The following is a 14,844-nucleotide window of genomic DNA, read 5'->3' as shown; positions in this document are numbered from 1 at the left end:
CCTGAAAGAATTATTTACATAAACCATAAGGATCCTTTGAAAATAAAGTGAACATTTATTGTAAGAAACAAAACAAAGCTAAAGTCATAATCTAAATCGTGAAATCTAGCGATTTCTACTTAGAATAAATGTCTGTCATGTTTTTTGTTCATGCCACGGAGAAACTTGACAGTCACATGACTTAACACATGCCTGTAGAAATGACTTGGAAAATTAAACGTAGCCATGCTACAATGTCAGAGACCTTTTTGTGAAATCGCTACATTTTGCACAGTGGACAAATGTGTCTATTACACAGTTTGGGGTGAGACTGGTTTGCCTATTTACAGAATAGATCCATTTTATTTTGAAGGGAGAGGTATTTTATTTTTGCAATGCATTACATTCTACAGCTTACAACGGCATTTAAAAAAACAACCTGGCACAAGTAAACTGTGTCAGTACACTAATGCAACATAAAAAAGAAAAAAAACTTTTCACTAAACTAGTGGAAAAACAGCAGCTACTTGTACATGCATGTTAGGCTACTCTTAATTCTTGCTAGGCATAATTGTGAGTCTGGTTGAATGTTTGTGTGTTGGTCCTATGATGGACTACAAACAGCTCCATTTCCTTGAAACTCTGCATTTAAGTAATCATTTTCTAGAAAAAAAATCAAGTAAAATAAAAAGCTTAAGATAAAAGTATCTAAAATGAAGCATCTTAAAGGGATACCGTGTAACCTTTGGCCACTAGAGGCGCTAAACCTGTAATTTTCCCACAGGCCACAGAGCACTGCAGCAAAATTAAAGTCTCCATCCATTATTTGCATTTGTGTTTGCAGAACAACGTATGAAAACCATAAATCTAAACCAGGCCATTAGCTAATCATTCGATTACTACTTTATTTACATTAGTTATAAGGAATGCATTCATTGCTGCAAACGAGCCCAACATGCACAAGATGTTTAGAGAATTACATTAGCTTTGGTTTGTAGCCGATTAGCATCAATTAGCCGTTTTTAGCTTCTAATAAACAAGCAAAATAAAGACCTAGATTTATCTGCCAACATCCTGGAGCGCATTACAGGCTTACTACTGTTGTTCTGAAAAATGTTGGCTGACAAATGTGAAATAGTTCATCACGTTTTTGTACATTTGCACAACAGGCAAAGCGCTAGCTTAGCAGTCTAATAACACTGAGGCAAACAGAGAGTGGGTTTTACATCCACACTGTTCTTTCATAAAACTCCAACCAGCAGTGGACTCATGCTTTTCCTCTGGAGCGATCCCTTTCCTGCTTTCTCTTTTACTATTTACACGTTTTTACTTCATTTATCCAAACTTTTCTTTGGAGAAAGAAAAAGTAGCAAAAATAAGGGCCCTTTGTGTTTATAGAGGGGGAGCCGTAAAGAAAGGCTCCAGGTAACATGATCACGAGAGACAGATCTAGTCCAGCAAAGTTGTCCGGTTCACGCCGCAACCTCCGGCGGTTAAAAGTGAAGCCTATGCAGAAGTGCTCTTAATTGCAGTTCCCCCCTCATCCACTAGGGGCTCCAAAACAGAGCAAATCCCCATAGACTCCCATGTTAAAAAGACCAACTTCACAGTGGAAATAAACGCGTTTACAGCCTGGTTCAAAATAACATTTTAGGTTTAACAGGTCAGGTTTACCTTCATGACAACATGAATTTTTCTAACTCCTCCGTTTAGAAGTTATTGGTCTCAAAATTCGGCATAATTGGGGCGTGTCCTTTTGATTGACAGGTACTCGATCTCCCGCTTCAAGAAGCAGGAATGTAGAACAACCGAGGTTTTTAGCTGGTTAACAGCATGACTCATCTTTAGCACGCTTACCTCCATTAGCTGGTTAGCTCCTGTTAGCTCAGTTAGCTTTAATCAACAAGCAATGTCAATCATCCACCCCTACGGGAAACCTACGGGTGATGTCATGGAGGCTGCGTCCATCTTTTATTTACAGTCTATGGTCTGGTTCCTGCAGAGGTTAGCCCCCCTGTAGCCCTGCCATGCTTCAAATACTGTATACTGACCCCCTAAAATTATCCATTATTACTCACATTAGATCATGTTTGGATCAAAACTTACATGGTGTCCCTTTAAGCATAATATACAATACAATAGGATATATATTGTCCTCTTTGAACATTAAACCTTCATAAACCTTCTGTACATGATTCCCACTATTGAAATGTGAATCTATAAATGAACATATTGTGGGCGCTTTAATAAATTAAGGAAAAAGACTTTGTGGCCCTTAGTCAGTTAGTTCCTCTCAGGCTATTACGCCCCTGCATGTGCCCATTCACATCAAGCCATGATGAGGTTGTTAAGTGACCAGCAGACCTAAACAGGAGGAGAAGAGAGAGCACTTAGCCATAAAAATGGGTTTCTATGGAAACACTCTAAAGGCGAGACACATTTTCCTGCTGGAGAATTGATGCGCTTTGTCAACTTGATCACTTGTCTATTTAGTGTTTCCCTGTTTTGCAGAAGCCCCCAGTAAGTCACCTTATGTTTATTCCACTCCATGCTTTTACTCTGTTTGTGTAGGTAGATATAATCCACAGGCGGCTGCATAAGGACATCCTCCACAACCCTGTGGCCATGTTGAACTTCTGCCCTGACCTTAAATCCATCTGCTCAGACCTGAGGAAGGTTCACGGGGAATTTATCTTCCTCATTGACCGCAGCGGCAGCATGAGCGGAATCAGCATCAACCGCGTGAAGGTATTTGTCGTTGTCTTAGCTCAGCTCGTGGTGCATTTTTAATGCTTCCACAAACATAAAATTTACATAGAAATAATACAACAGATCTAATCCCGTATCCAATTTATAGTTTATTTATTAAAAAAGCATCATTGTTGATAAAAATATTTGAAAGATTAAAGTTTTCTGAGAAGAAAATGAGGAGTTAACACATGACCTGAAGCTGTAGAGCAGCTTTTCAGCCTTAAAGTCTAACTGTGGTCTGAGCTGATTGCAGATGCAGTCAGCCAGTACTGTGAAGGGCATGTACACAATGATATTGATCAGGCACATTATGCACTATTCACCAAACATTTTGCTGTTGCTAGGTTTTAGACAGTCTTTGAGAACTTATCAGACTTCATGTGAACTTCCATCAATAGTCACACAGTCAACTCAGGAATGCCAAGGTTGATTTTTTCTTTATTTCTATTTATTTCCTGTTATTTGGCAGCTTATGCACTGATCCTGCCCATCCTGATCCTGACTGGTGATCTTTTAAGTCTCAAACTTAGGGTTTTATTGATCATGTCTGATCGGTATCCCTATCAGGTGGGCTTGGTAGGGATAAAATAACTATTTACCATGGCTCTACTGAGAAATCATTTTCAATACCTTCAGAAATAGCTATAAAACCAGAGCATGGCTCTGAATTTTTTTCTCTTTCTTTAATGTACCTGAACAGATCGTTTACTCTGTGTTGAGTAACCGAGGCAGTCTGTGCTGTTCGCCCAAATGGAAGCTCAAACAAGTGGTGTTCTTTTAGAAATTGCCAACGTGCTGAAGAAGGGGCAGAGACTCCTCTACGGGAAAATTTGCTGTTTTTGTCATGACAGTTGTTCAGGTCTTAAAATGTGCTATTTATTTTCTTCCCAGGATGCCATGGTGGTTATCCTCAAGAGCCTGGTACCTGGCTGCCTTTTCAACATCGTTGGCTTCGGATCTTCATTTAAATCACTGTTTACAACCAGCCAGAATTACGAGGAGGTAAAGCAGTTCTGCACCTCACACAGTTTAACAAGAAATCTAGGAGTCCAGCTCGTGTAAAACACATGCGACTGGTTATTTTGTTAGCATAAACTTGGCACGTACTTGGCAATGTTATGCACATATCGTAGGATTTAATTCAGTCACATCTGGACACTCAAACTATAGATATGTTTGGAATTTACAGGATGTTAACAACAAACAAGGACACAATGAAGAGGTTTAGTTTGTGGTTTATGCTAAGATCTGGTCAATAAAAGCCACCGCTGTGATGTTGTCAATCCTGTTAGAGATCTGAAGGATGTGAGGCACAAGGGTCATCTCTATGAAAACATACATTTCAGCCTTTTTGATCTGAATCCGAATCTGTCTGTTTGCATGGAAAGTCCGCTTCGTTTGGGGAAATTTGAATGCGCCAAACATGATTCAGATTCGGTCCGCCTACAAATGCAAGTTTCAGTTTGTTTCAAGCGGACCAAACACAGGAAGCCGACTACAAAAAAAGTCACTTTCTGCATTTGGTGTAGCATTGCATTGTGGGTAAATACATATTGATGGATTTGAGGTTCCTCTGCCTCGTCTGGTGTTTGTACTGCGCCCATGTTTCAGTGTATTTTTGCAGTATACTTGCCTAAGACACAATAAAAACCCAAAACAGCCATAGTTTCCTGTCCATGTTTAACTCGCTAGTTTTCTGTCTTGTCCTCTCTTTTACTAAATACCAGTGAAGCGCCACCTTTGGTGGGAATGGGGATATATTATTCTAATGGTTTGGCTCGTTTGACCAAAGTGCAACATGAATGCGATCTTAAGCCGTATGGATACCCCCTCCCCCCACAACTGAGCCGAGTCCCCAATCGGACCCTTTCTTTTCTCTTTGTATTTACTGCCCCTGGGATCAATGATGAGAAGGCATGGCATCTCATTTACTTTTTATGCTGATGATAGCCTTCAACCCAGCGTAAGACTGCTTCTGGTTAGTTTGTTATAGTTCATTTTTATTTGTTAGTTTTATTTACTATCGATTCATTTTGTTTTAATTCTGTATTCCTTGTATGACATGTTGTTTTATTGTGTTATTTATTTGCATTTAAACTGTTTTCTTCTGTTTTTATTACGGCTGATTGTGTAAAGGGCTTTATAAATAAAATGGAGTCGAGTTGAGTTGAGTCCAGCGCATTATCCTGATGTGAATGCACCTCATATTGCATCTAGTTCATGCTGATGGTGAATGTCTGAGGATGCTCCATTTCTAGTAAAGATTCTGCTGTATGGTTGGACAGAAGAAGAAATATTTTTGCAAATAAAGAGAAAATTTTAAATGGCATTTGTAATAGCAAACAACAGGAAAAAGCTGAGCAAGAAGTAAAAAAACCCTGAAACAATGCTACATGGCTACCTGTCTACCTGTCTACACGGCAACATGGCTACACAGCTGCACAACTAAATGGCTACATGGCTGCCTGGTTACACTGCTACATGGCTGCACAACTAAATGGCGACATGGCTACACGGCTACATGGTTACACAGCTACATAGCTTCCTGGCTACCTGGCTACATGGCTACATGGTTACATGGTTACATGGCTACACAGCTATTTGACTTCCTGGCTACCTGGCTATACGTCTACATGGCTACATGGCCACACAGCTACATGGCTACCTGGCTACCTGGCTACACGGCTACATGGCTACACAGCTACACAGCTACACGGCTACATGGTTACACAGCTACACGGCTACATGGCTACACAGCTACATGGCTTCCTGGTTACATGGCTACATGGCTACACAGCTACATGGCTAAACAGCTACATTGCTACCAGGCTACATGGCTACACAGCTACACGGCTACATGGCTACCTGGCATGAGCTGCAATTCTTGTAAAATATCATCCCTCAGATGTGATTCATGCTGCAGCCGTAGCATGTATTGATAATATCCCTGTTGTTTGGTCTTTTTTTGTTACAAACACAGATCGTTTTATGGTATGAGATGAGTACTAAAACGCACATGTTTCTATATTGTGTGCTGTGTGAGAACAGGTCTTGGTGTTACAGTAACCTCTTGCCCTCCTGACCTAGGACGCCCTGGCCCAGGCTTGTGAATACGTCAAAAAGATCAGAGCTGACATGGGGGGGACCAACATCCTGGCACCGCTCACTTGGATCCTGAGGCAGCCGACATTCAGTGGTCACCCAAGACTGCTGTTCCTGCTGACAGACGGCGCTGTCAGCAACACAGGCAGAGTCATCGACCTAGTCCGCAGCCATGCCCGCAACGTCAGGCAAGACTTCCTATTTGGTTCAAGGAATTATACTGAGGCACATTGTTAGCTATATTGTAAACAGTATCTGGTCACTGAACACACAATGCTTTGAACTGAATGAAGCCTGTAGGCAGACGTTGTGTACGGCTTGGGGTCTAATAGATGCGTCTAAGAGACGCGGTTTCATGTTGCATCAAAGCAAATGCCAATTGATTTATCAACTCGGCTAATGCATTCCTTATTCACAACACAAAATCAATTCTATGGTTCATCAGGGGGTTTAAATTCAACATCCGGCTACGGAGCCGTAATCCCTTCAAAATGAAATCCAGAAATTCGCCTCTTGTTGTGTCTCTGACGGTGTGTCACTATAACGAATAGAGAGAGACTAAGCCGAACTGAAGCTGAAGAAAATGAGGAAGCGGGATGTGAACACCAGCTGCCAAGTTTAAAGGGAGTGCTGGTGGCGCATAAAATCTGCACTACACAAGGAAACCACCTTAATTTGCCTCTGGCGTCTAGATCTCACACTGAAATCCCTGTCCAGAGTCACTCTGGACGTAATTGACTTTAGTCTTTCCTCTTTTAATGGCTGACTGCCCCCAGATAACCGCATCAGGTGCAGAGAGCTTAGCCAAATCACCAACACTTCCTGGGTCATTATAGCACGATGCTTCCAAACCAGTGCAGCCGTTTAGAAACGAGATCAAACAATGATGGATGTCACGTTCACAACATTCGTGTTAGAGGTTTTAGCTGTGTAGAAGATGAGTTTCCCCTTTTAATCAGCACCCTTCTATCATTAAACATTCAAATGGACACGGCTGGTGCAATGCAATTAGCCAACTCATTCCTCTGTGAAGAATGAAACTAAAAAAATGCAATAATGATATGGCATTAACCAGGTCTCAGCTTTGTGTGCACTTCCCAAAGAGACAAATGTAACCCTGCAGCATATTTCTGTGATCTGTCAACCAAGCTGCATTGCTTAATACGTCTGTGCAGATGTTTCACATTCGGCATAGGACAGAATGCCTGCAGGAGGCTGGTGCAGGGTCTGGCGACAGTTTCCAAAGGGACAGCCGAGTTTCTGGCTGACGGAGAGAGACTGCAGCCAAAGGTACTCATTTACTGTCACTCCAAACGACAGCCGGCTATTCTGGAGAAACATCAAGCATTGCTTTTAAAACACAGAGTATCTGTCACTTGTACCAGCCAGGGAAATAAATTTAACAGTTGGCTTAATGTACTTGTCAAAAAGAAGCTGTTTAACATTTTCCTTCCATTCTGCAGATGATTAAGTCGCTGAAGAAAACCATGTCTCCAGTTCTCAGTGACATTTCCATCGAGTGGCTTTTTCCTGAAACCAAAGAAGTGCTGCTCTCTCCAGTGGGCAACACCTTCCTGTTTCCAGGAGACCGTCTAATTGGCTACAGCGTGGTTTGCGACACCACTCGTTACCACGACAACCCAAAATCTGTAAGACGCCTGCTGAAAAGTGGGAATTAAGTGCATGTTTCGGGGAAAAAAAAATCATGCTTAAAGATGTATAATCATCACGCAGATCACATCTGCTACCACAGTGAAGTCGAGCCTTTTAAAGCCACTTTAGAGAATGTTTTAACCAGACCTCTTTTATTTAATTTATTTCATTTTTTAAAAAAAATCACTTGTTCGGAAGTGACACCCACTCCAAATCTCAACAGGATAAGAGGAGGCGATACAGCATGATGCGCTCCACTGAGTCAGCGAGCTCGGTGTTTTACCACTCGCAAGAAGAGGAGTCGGCGAAGACGAGCGTCAACGGTCAGAGTTCCCACAGAGAAACACCCTCTGGAGCGCTGTACACCTCCTACCAGGACTCCATGACAAACAGCAGTCCTGCCATCGCAGAGCCAGACCTCACAGGTAAGAACTTTAAGTTCATGCAAGCAGAGATTACCCTCCTTTGTCAAATGTTTTGTTGCATCTGTTAGTTTCAGTTTCTCTGTTGGTGTAACGTCAGCCTAGTTCTGATTCATATATGCATAAAGAGATATTTACAACACCCATGATGCCTCTTTGGTACCTGCAACCTCTTAAAATCTTCTTCTGTTCCTGATTTAAGATTCACAACTGTGGTTTTGACTTTTTGAGCCATGAAAAGAATGAATTTCAGTAACTTTGAAAAGTCAAATCAACTTCCAAATTTTATTTATATGGCTCCGTTCAAACACAAGTGAATCACAAAGTGCTTTACAAAAGCACAAAACAAGGACAAAACACGTCAAAGTGTGTGTAGCGCTAAAAGCAGAAGTACAAGTATGAATGAAAACAGGATAAAACAAATGGTCAATTATTTATAAACTTTAAGAGCCAGTTTTGAAGATTTGTATTAAAAACAGAGAGTGTGTTAGCTCTTTGGACCCAAATCAGCAGCTGGTTCTGAAAACCAAAATCTGTTCCCACTATTCTGGATATCTGACCACTAGCATACCAGTAGTGTGGGGTTTGAACGGGGCTGTGAGTTTGTTTAAATATGATGACCATTAAGGATTTTGTGAGTTATTAAAAGCATTTTAAGCTCTTCTAAATTAGACAGGAAGCCAATGAAGCGAAGCTAAACCCGGAGATATGTAGTCTCTCCTGGTGACACCTGCATCTTGGATTAGCCGGATTAGCAGTTATTCCCACTGCAAAGTACCATTCGGGTGGTTTAGGATACCAGGCAGGAACCCAAAAATAGAGAAAAAAAACAGCCAGATTGCAATTAGAGAAGAATTTTTTGGTAGGTGGGTTTATTGGTGAGATGGTTTAATGTTTGCACGGGAAGGAGGGGGGAACAATTCAGATGGAGACTGTTAGAAAAGAACAAACTGGTAAATCCACCAGTTAGGGCTGGAAAAGCATATTTAAAGGAAAAATTGAGGGTTTTCCTGAAGGGAGAGAAACTTATCCTTCCAGGTGGTTGACACGGTGCAGAGTGACTGCATGAGTACTGACTGGCAACAGATGATCTCCCACAACCTGAAGAGGAATGAAAATCTTAACTAAGTCCTGAAAGAGGAGCTGGAAAGCAGAGGAGGGCAGGTTCACAAGCAAAGCAAGGCAGGAGCAAGAAAAACCACACAAAACCCAACGTTACCGTAACCTCGCTGGGCTCGCAGTAGCAGCATCTCTGATCCAATCTAAACTTCGCTCTTAGCTTTATGACGGCCAAAAGTTGTCTTTTCTTGGTCTTGTTGAATATCTTAAAAGTGAAGAAAATGAGTGTTCTGGCTGCAAAGTCCCAACTTATGTCAAACAAAAGACAATTTGGCAGAGATCTGTGTGCAAATCCATTTCAAGGTTTTCTAGTAGTTCTGGATGAAGTTCTTGCCTTTCGTGTAGTTTGTAACAAGTAAGAAATAAACGAGTAGCCGTGCATTAGATGGTTGTATTATGCACAACGTGGAGTCTAGAACACCACGACACGTAGCAAAGTGCATTATAACCATCTAATGCACAGCTTCTCGTTGTTTAATCTGCTTATACCATGTTCTCACACAGTAAATGTTTTATAACAAATTTGTATTTCTTTTGTACAACACTTTCTAAATATGCTGAAGTATAGGAACTCTTTCATGTTGGCCTTGATGTACTTCTTATGCCAAACAACTGCTGTCCGGCTACAGCGCGTTTCTCTTGTTCATCTGTTAAAAGACAGCAGATCTGAATCATTTGATTAATGCGTTGCTACGGTGACGCCCCGTAATGGAGGGGCGCTCACCACTCCTCCTCTTCCCATTCATCAAACGTTTATTTTGTCTATAAATATTAAGATTTCCTTCATAATTCATGCCACAGCGCATTTCAATCGTTCACCTGTCAAAAAACAGCTGATCTGAATCGGCTGATTATTGCTATGCTACACTATTATTGCGTTGCTATGGCGATGCCCATAGAGTGATATTACAGTGATTCAACTCGCCGAACTACATGTGCGTATATACAAAAATAATGCACGCCATTTGTCATTAGAATCATCCCTGAATATAGTAAAATAGTATAAGGTTATGTACTATTCTATTCTACAGTCATTTAGCCGACGCTTTTATCCAACGCGACTTACTTACCCCGATAGGCAAATCGGGGGAAATCAGTCTCCCAATTTTCCAGCTGAAAGATGACTATTCTACCTCCTGAGCTACAGCCACCATGTAAACATCATTTATTCAGCACATTTCACACAGAAGATGCAGCTTCAAATCATTTATAAGGAAACAGAGTTATTCCCATTAAGAGTTTAGTCACATCAAAATAGTCCGGCCTGTTTAATCAGATTTCTACCAGAATTTATGCCAAATTCTTCCACTTCTGATTGTGAGCTATATCCTCCCATCCTAAAGCGACTATCGTCCCAGACTCGTGTATGTGTGGGACGATACACATACACGTGGTTAAAGATTGTGAGCTGAACCCACAATGCACTTTCCTTGTAGTCCACTCCCTGTTTTTGTTCCGCTTGAAATGGACCAAGACCTGCGTTTGTAGGAGGACCAAGTCTGCTTCTTTAATCTAAATCAGAATTTGTTTTGGCGCAGTCGCAGCTCCCCAAACGAAGCGGACTTTCCGAGAAAACGGATTTTGATCAAAAAGGCTGATGGGAATGTGCCCAGAAAGCCTCATAGACCATAAAATACTCTACCAGCACAACCAGTTTACTAGTTAAATGCTAATGTGAAAAAAATTCTTTGAAAATGAAGAAACTGGAGCGCTAGCTCCACTCGTGCTTCTGGGTAATGAGTTCTTCCTTTGGGGGCGTAACGCACAAATGATGCATCTCCTCTCCAGGCTGTAATAGGAAACCAGCAGCAGATGACCTCGGTGTTCCTGTGTAACTGGTGAGCTTCTGTGCCATGCTGGTTGTGAAGCTGCATTGACACAGCGTGATCTGTTAGAGGAACAATCTGTTTTTTTTTTTGTTGACGACATTGAGAGAGAAAAACAGCCGGGCAGCCTGCTGGTTGCTCCACTTCCTTTCCTGCAGGAGAATAATACAAACGAGGCCAGTGTTTGTTCTGTGTTCTGCAGTACACGTTTCACACATTGTAAACTTGCTTAGACCTACATACCTGATGACAACGAGAAGAAGCAACAGCTTGTAATATGCCGCTTGCCTCAGCTGCAATACAGAGAAACAGAAATTAAATTATTTGGAATAATTATTGGGTGTATATGTGTTTTTCCAGGGATCAACTCCAGCTGAAATCTGGAGCAGAGGTCTTTTAAGTATCAATAAACATATTTTTATCACTGCAGATTCTTTTTTTTTTTTTTTTTTACCTTGCACTCTTTCCATACTCTTTTCTTTTTTAGTGCCAAAGCTGAGCAGTTTGGAAAACGTCTTCCTAGACTGTGGTGTTTCTCTGGAGTTGGGAAACCACAGGGGTTCGTTTGTTGGCAGGCAGAAGCCTCTTTTTTTCATAAGTTTTGAGATTTTTATTATTCCACAACATCACTGGTGGAAAGAAAAAGTCCAAAATATACATTTCAGGGGTTTAATTTACAATCTTTTGCATGAACATGTAAATCTGCTTAAAATCCACCCACAGTTTGCCTTTTCACACCCAGCGCAGCGCCACAGCGGACGTCTGCACCCCATTATGTTTGGTATCATTTGGAAGCTTTACACGGCGTGATCTCCTCCAGAGCGACTCATCGGATCTGATGCCTGTAAATTGGGCTTTATAACAGAATGTCTTGGTTTTCACACTGAAAAAAGTGTGAAATCTGCTGTCACAAAATGAATTTTTCTCAGTCTGGTTTAAAAAAATCTGCACTGTAGCAGCCAGTTAATATGCTGAACTTTCTGGTGAAATGGGGCCTGCACGGTGGCGTAGTGGTTAGCACTGTAGCCTCACAGCAAGAAAGTCGCTGGTTTGAGTCTCTACTCAGGTGAGCTTTTAACGGTGGCCTCTCTGTGAGGCGTTGCATGTTCTCCTCAGGTGTGCATGTCTTCCTCCCACTGTCCATGCATGTTAGTTTAATAAGTTACTCTAGTTTTTCTATAGGACTGAGTGTGTGATTGTTTTCTCTTTTGTACCTGTGATGGACTGGCGACCTGTCCAGGTGTACCCAGTGATCGCTGGGATAGGCTCCAGGTTTTGAGCTAGTTGTTAAGAAAATGATTAGTGAAAATGGAGGTTTTTGGGGTTGTTTACAGGATTTTCTAAATTGTGAAGTGATAAACGGAGTGATAAATCCCCTCAGAAAAGACTTTTATTCTAATTTGTCAACAAAATGTGAAATAATCAAATCAAATCAAACTTTATTTGTATAGCACATCCCATACAAAAGCATAAAAGTCTTAATGTGAGGAATAAACCAGGAAAGTTTTATGGTGGCAACTGTTGGTTTTACATTTTGCCCTACACATCTGAGGTCAGCTTATACATGAAGGTCTCACTGGTTATGTTTATATTTAACAAATTCATCTTTGTTTACATGGCAACAGCAGACCTAGCCAACATAGCACTGGTGCTAACCTGGCTAGCAGGACTTTTTAGTATTTTTTTATACATGAATGAACAGTTATTTATTAACTATACAACAGAGGGGAAGTATTAAAAGATACTATATGGTAGCAGACTCAGTAAAATCTGAACTAGTTGGTTTTTAATGACCTCCGCCAAAGAGGTTGTTTTTGCCAGCGTTTATGTTTGTCTATTTGTCTATTTGTAACTTTCTGCAAAACTACTGGACGGATTTACACAATTTTCTTTCTGAGAATGGATCTTGGTCTAACTCCATTCATTTTGAGATGATCCGGATCAACATCTGGATCTAGAAAGGATTCTTTATCATTGTGAGATTGGGTCATTTTCAGTATAAAAGCATGTAACTCGACAATAAATAGTCTGAAAATCCAGGAGAAGTTCCCAACAGGATGAAAGATCTGGACCATTTCAGATACTAAGATTCAGAACAGGAACAACTTTTTTTTGTTTTCTATCTCTGAATCTATCAAAGAACAAATAAAGATCGAAACGTGCAACAAACACCAGAATAAAGCACTGTGGATTCATTATGAATGCATCTAATAGATGTAGGACTGGAACAAGGGTGAAAATGAGCTGCTGGGTGGAGGTTTGCACTCTCACGGTGATTTTCTGGTTGTTAGATCACCTGTCTTGTCAAACAGCTGCATGCACCTTGTTTTCTCTTACAAACAGAGATTATTTTTATGCATGTGAAACATACTGTGTGTGAGTTTTTGAGTACTTAGCCTTCTTCAATCTGCCATTTAGCCTGTCCCGGTCAGTTACCCTTATTATTTCTCCAGATCGCCATTTCACCCCCAGTTCCCTGTTTCCTCATTTATTCACCTCATTATCCCTATCAGTACCTATTCTCCTCTTTTTTCCTGCTCCGTCAGATACTCATTGTGTTTTTCTGAGTCATTTTTGTTTCATTACCCGACCAAATCAAGTTCTGCATCCACTGCAGTACTGTTGTTTTTTTTAATTAAGTGAATTTTGTTATCCAGCTGTCCTGTCCTTTTTTTAATTTTAACAATTTCACCTTATTTTGCTAAAAATTGCTGTTTCTTTTAATTATTTACTGCAGAATTATAGTAATATTAGAACCAGCTCTTGTAAAAGCAGAGCTGTAACATGGCTGGATGGGTGTGTGGGCAAAGTGAGCATTTCTTATAGATCTCATTCATTGCATAAAGACAAAGGCACAGAAGTAAACCAGGTCATTAGAGATAAATCAATTTAAAAAAGACGTGTACATGTGCATCTGTGTGGTGGCATGTATATGCATATATAAACTCTGCCTTCGCTCTCCCCCTCCCATCTCCTCTGGGCAGGGCGGATGGCTGTTCATCTCCAGCTCAGGTCTTCCACCAGAGTCCTGGAAGCTTGAGGGTCATCCACAGTACCTAAGTTGTTCCTAGGATGGAGATGTCTGACATTTCTCCGGGTATCTGATGGAGCTACTTCTCCAGCGTGGGGAACACGGCCCCCAGCGCTCTGATGACTGTCGAAACTACTGTTGCTTTCACCTTCCAGGCTTTCTCTTGGTCTTAAGTCCTTGGTATTTCTCTTTCGCCAAGGAGGCCAAGGTTATGTTTTTACAGATGTTTATCCATTTGTCTGTGTTCAAGATAACTGAAAAAGTTATAGACAGATTTTCATTACATTTTCAGGAGTTGTTGGGAATGTGAAAAGAAAGAACTGATTTAATTTTGGTGGTGATCCGGATCACCGTTTGGACCAGGAATTTTAAAAAGATTTGCCCCTGGCGGAGGTTTGCGCTCTCTGAGTGCTTTTCTAGTTTGTGTTCATTTTCCTGATATTACATCATTGGGGATGGATACATCGATCTCTACAACTTTCCTCTGCTGCTTTTCCATGATCACTATGTCTGGTTGGTTGGCCACCACCATCTTGTTGGTCTGAATATGGAAGTCTGACAGGATCTTAGCCCTTTCATTCTCCACCACCTTGGGAGGTGTCTCCCATTGGGACTTCGGGGTCTCCAGTCCATATTCTGCACAGATGTTTCTGTACACTTAGTGGCTACTTGGTTATGGCGCTCCATATATTCTTTGCCTACAGTTATCTTTCTCCCTGCTGTGAGCTGCTGGATTGTTTCAGGGCTTTCTTTGCACATTCTGCAGCTGGTGTGGTAGATCTGGACCTTCCCTGGAACTCAAGGTTTGATCCTGATCTGCCATGATTATCGCTGCTGTGTGGTCCATCAGTCCAGTCCTTTCTAGCTATTGGTAGGACTTGTTCATATCCCCCACTTGGCACTGTGGAACCAAATGCAGCAAAGTGAAGCAGGAATAAAGGAAGAACAAGAACTTCAATCT

The 14,844-nt window shown here is 41.2% G+C and overlaps 1 protein-coding gene across 1 annotated transcript in view; it reads left to right on the top strand.

Moving 5' to 3' along the window:
- Positions 1-14,844, top strand: part of vwa5b1 (von Willebrand factor A domain containing 5B1) — a gene marked incomplete at both ends in the record, with an annotated part of 40,224 nt that overhangs the window by 5,387 nt on the left and 19,993 nt on the right. Inside the window, 6 exons of the mRNA XM_079238419.1 lie at positions 2,551-2,727; positions 3,622-3,732; positions 5,818-6,020; positions 7,008-7,122; positions 7,296-7,481; positions 7,709-7,910. Of these exons, the coding sequence (XP_079094545.1) occupies positions 2,551-2,727; positions 3,622-3,732; positions 5,818-6,020; positions 7,008-7,122; positions 7,296-7,481; positions 7,709-7,910 (994 nt within the window). The remainder of the gene's footprint in view (positions 1-2,550; positions 2,728-3,621; positions 3,733-5,817; positions 6,021-7,007; positions 7,123-7,295; positions 7,482-7,708; positions 7,911-14,844) is intronic.

Source organism: Telmatherina bonti, assembly GCF_933228915.1.
Source record: "Telmatherina bonti genome assembly, chromosome: 4".
Lineage (NCBI taxonomy): Eukaryota > Metazoa > Chordata > Actinopteri > Atheriniformes > Telmatherinidae > Telmatherina > Telmatherina bonti.
The sequence above is the reverse complement of the archived record's forward strand: the minus strand, read 5'-3'. Positions and strand labels throughout refer to the sequence as shown.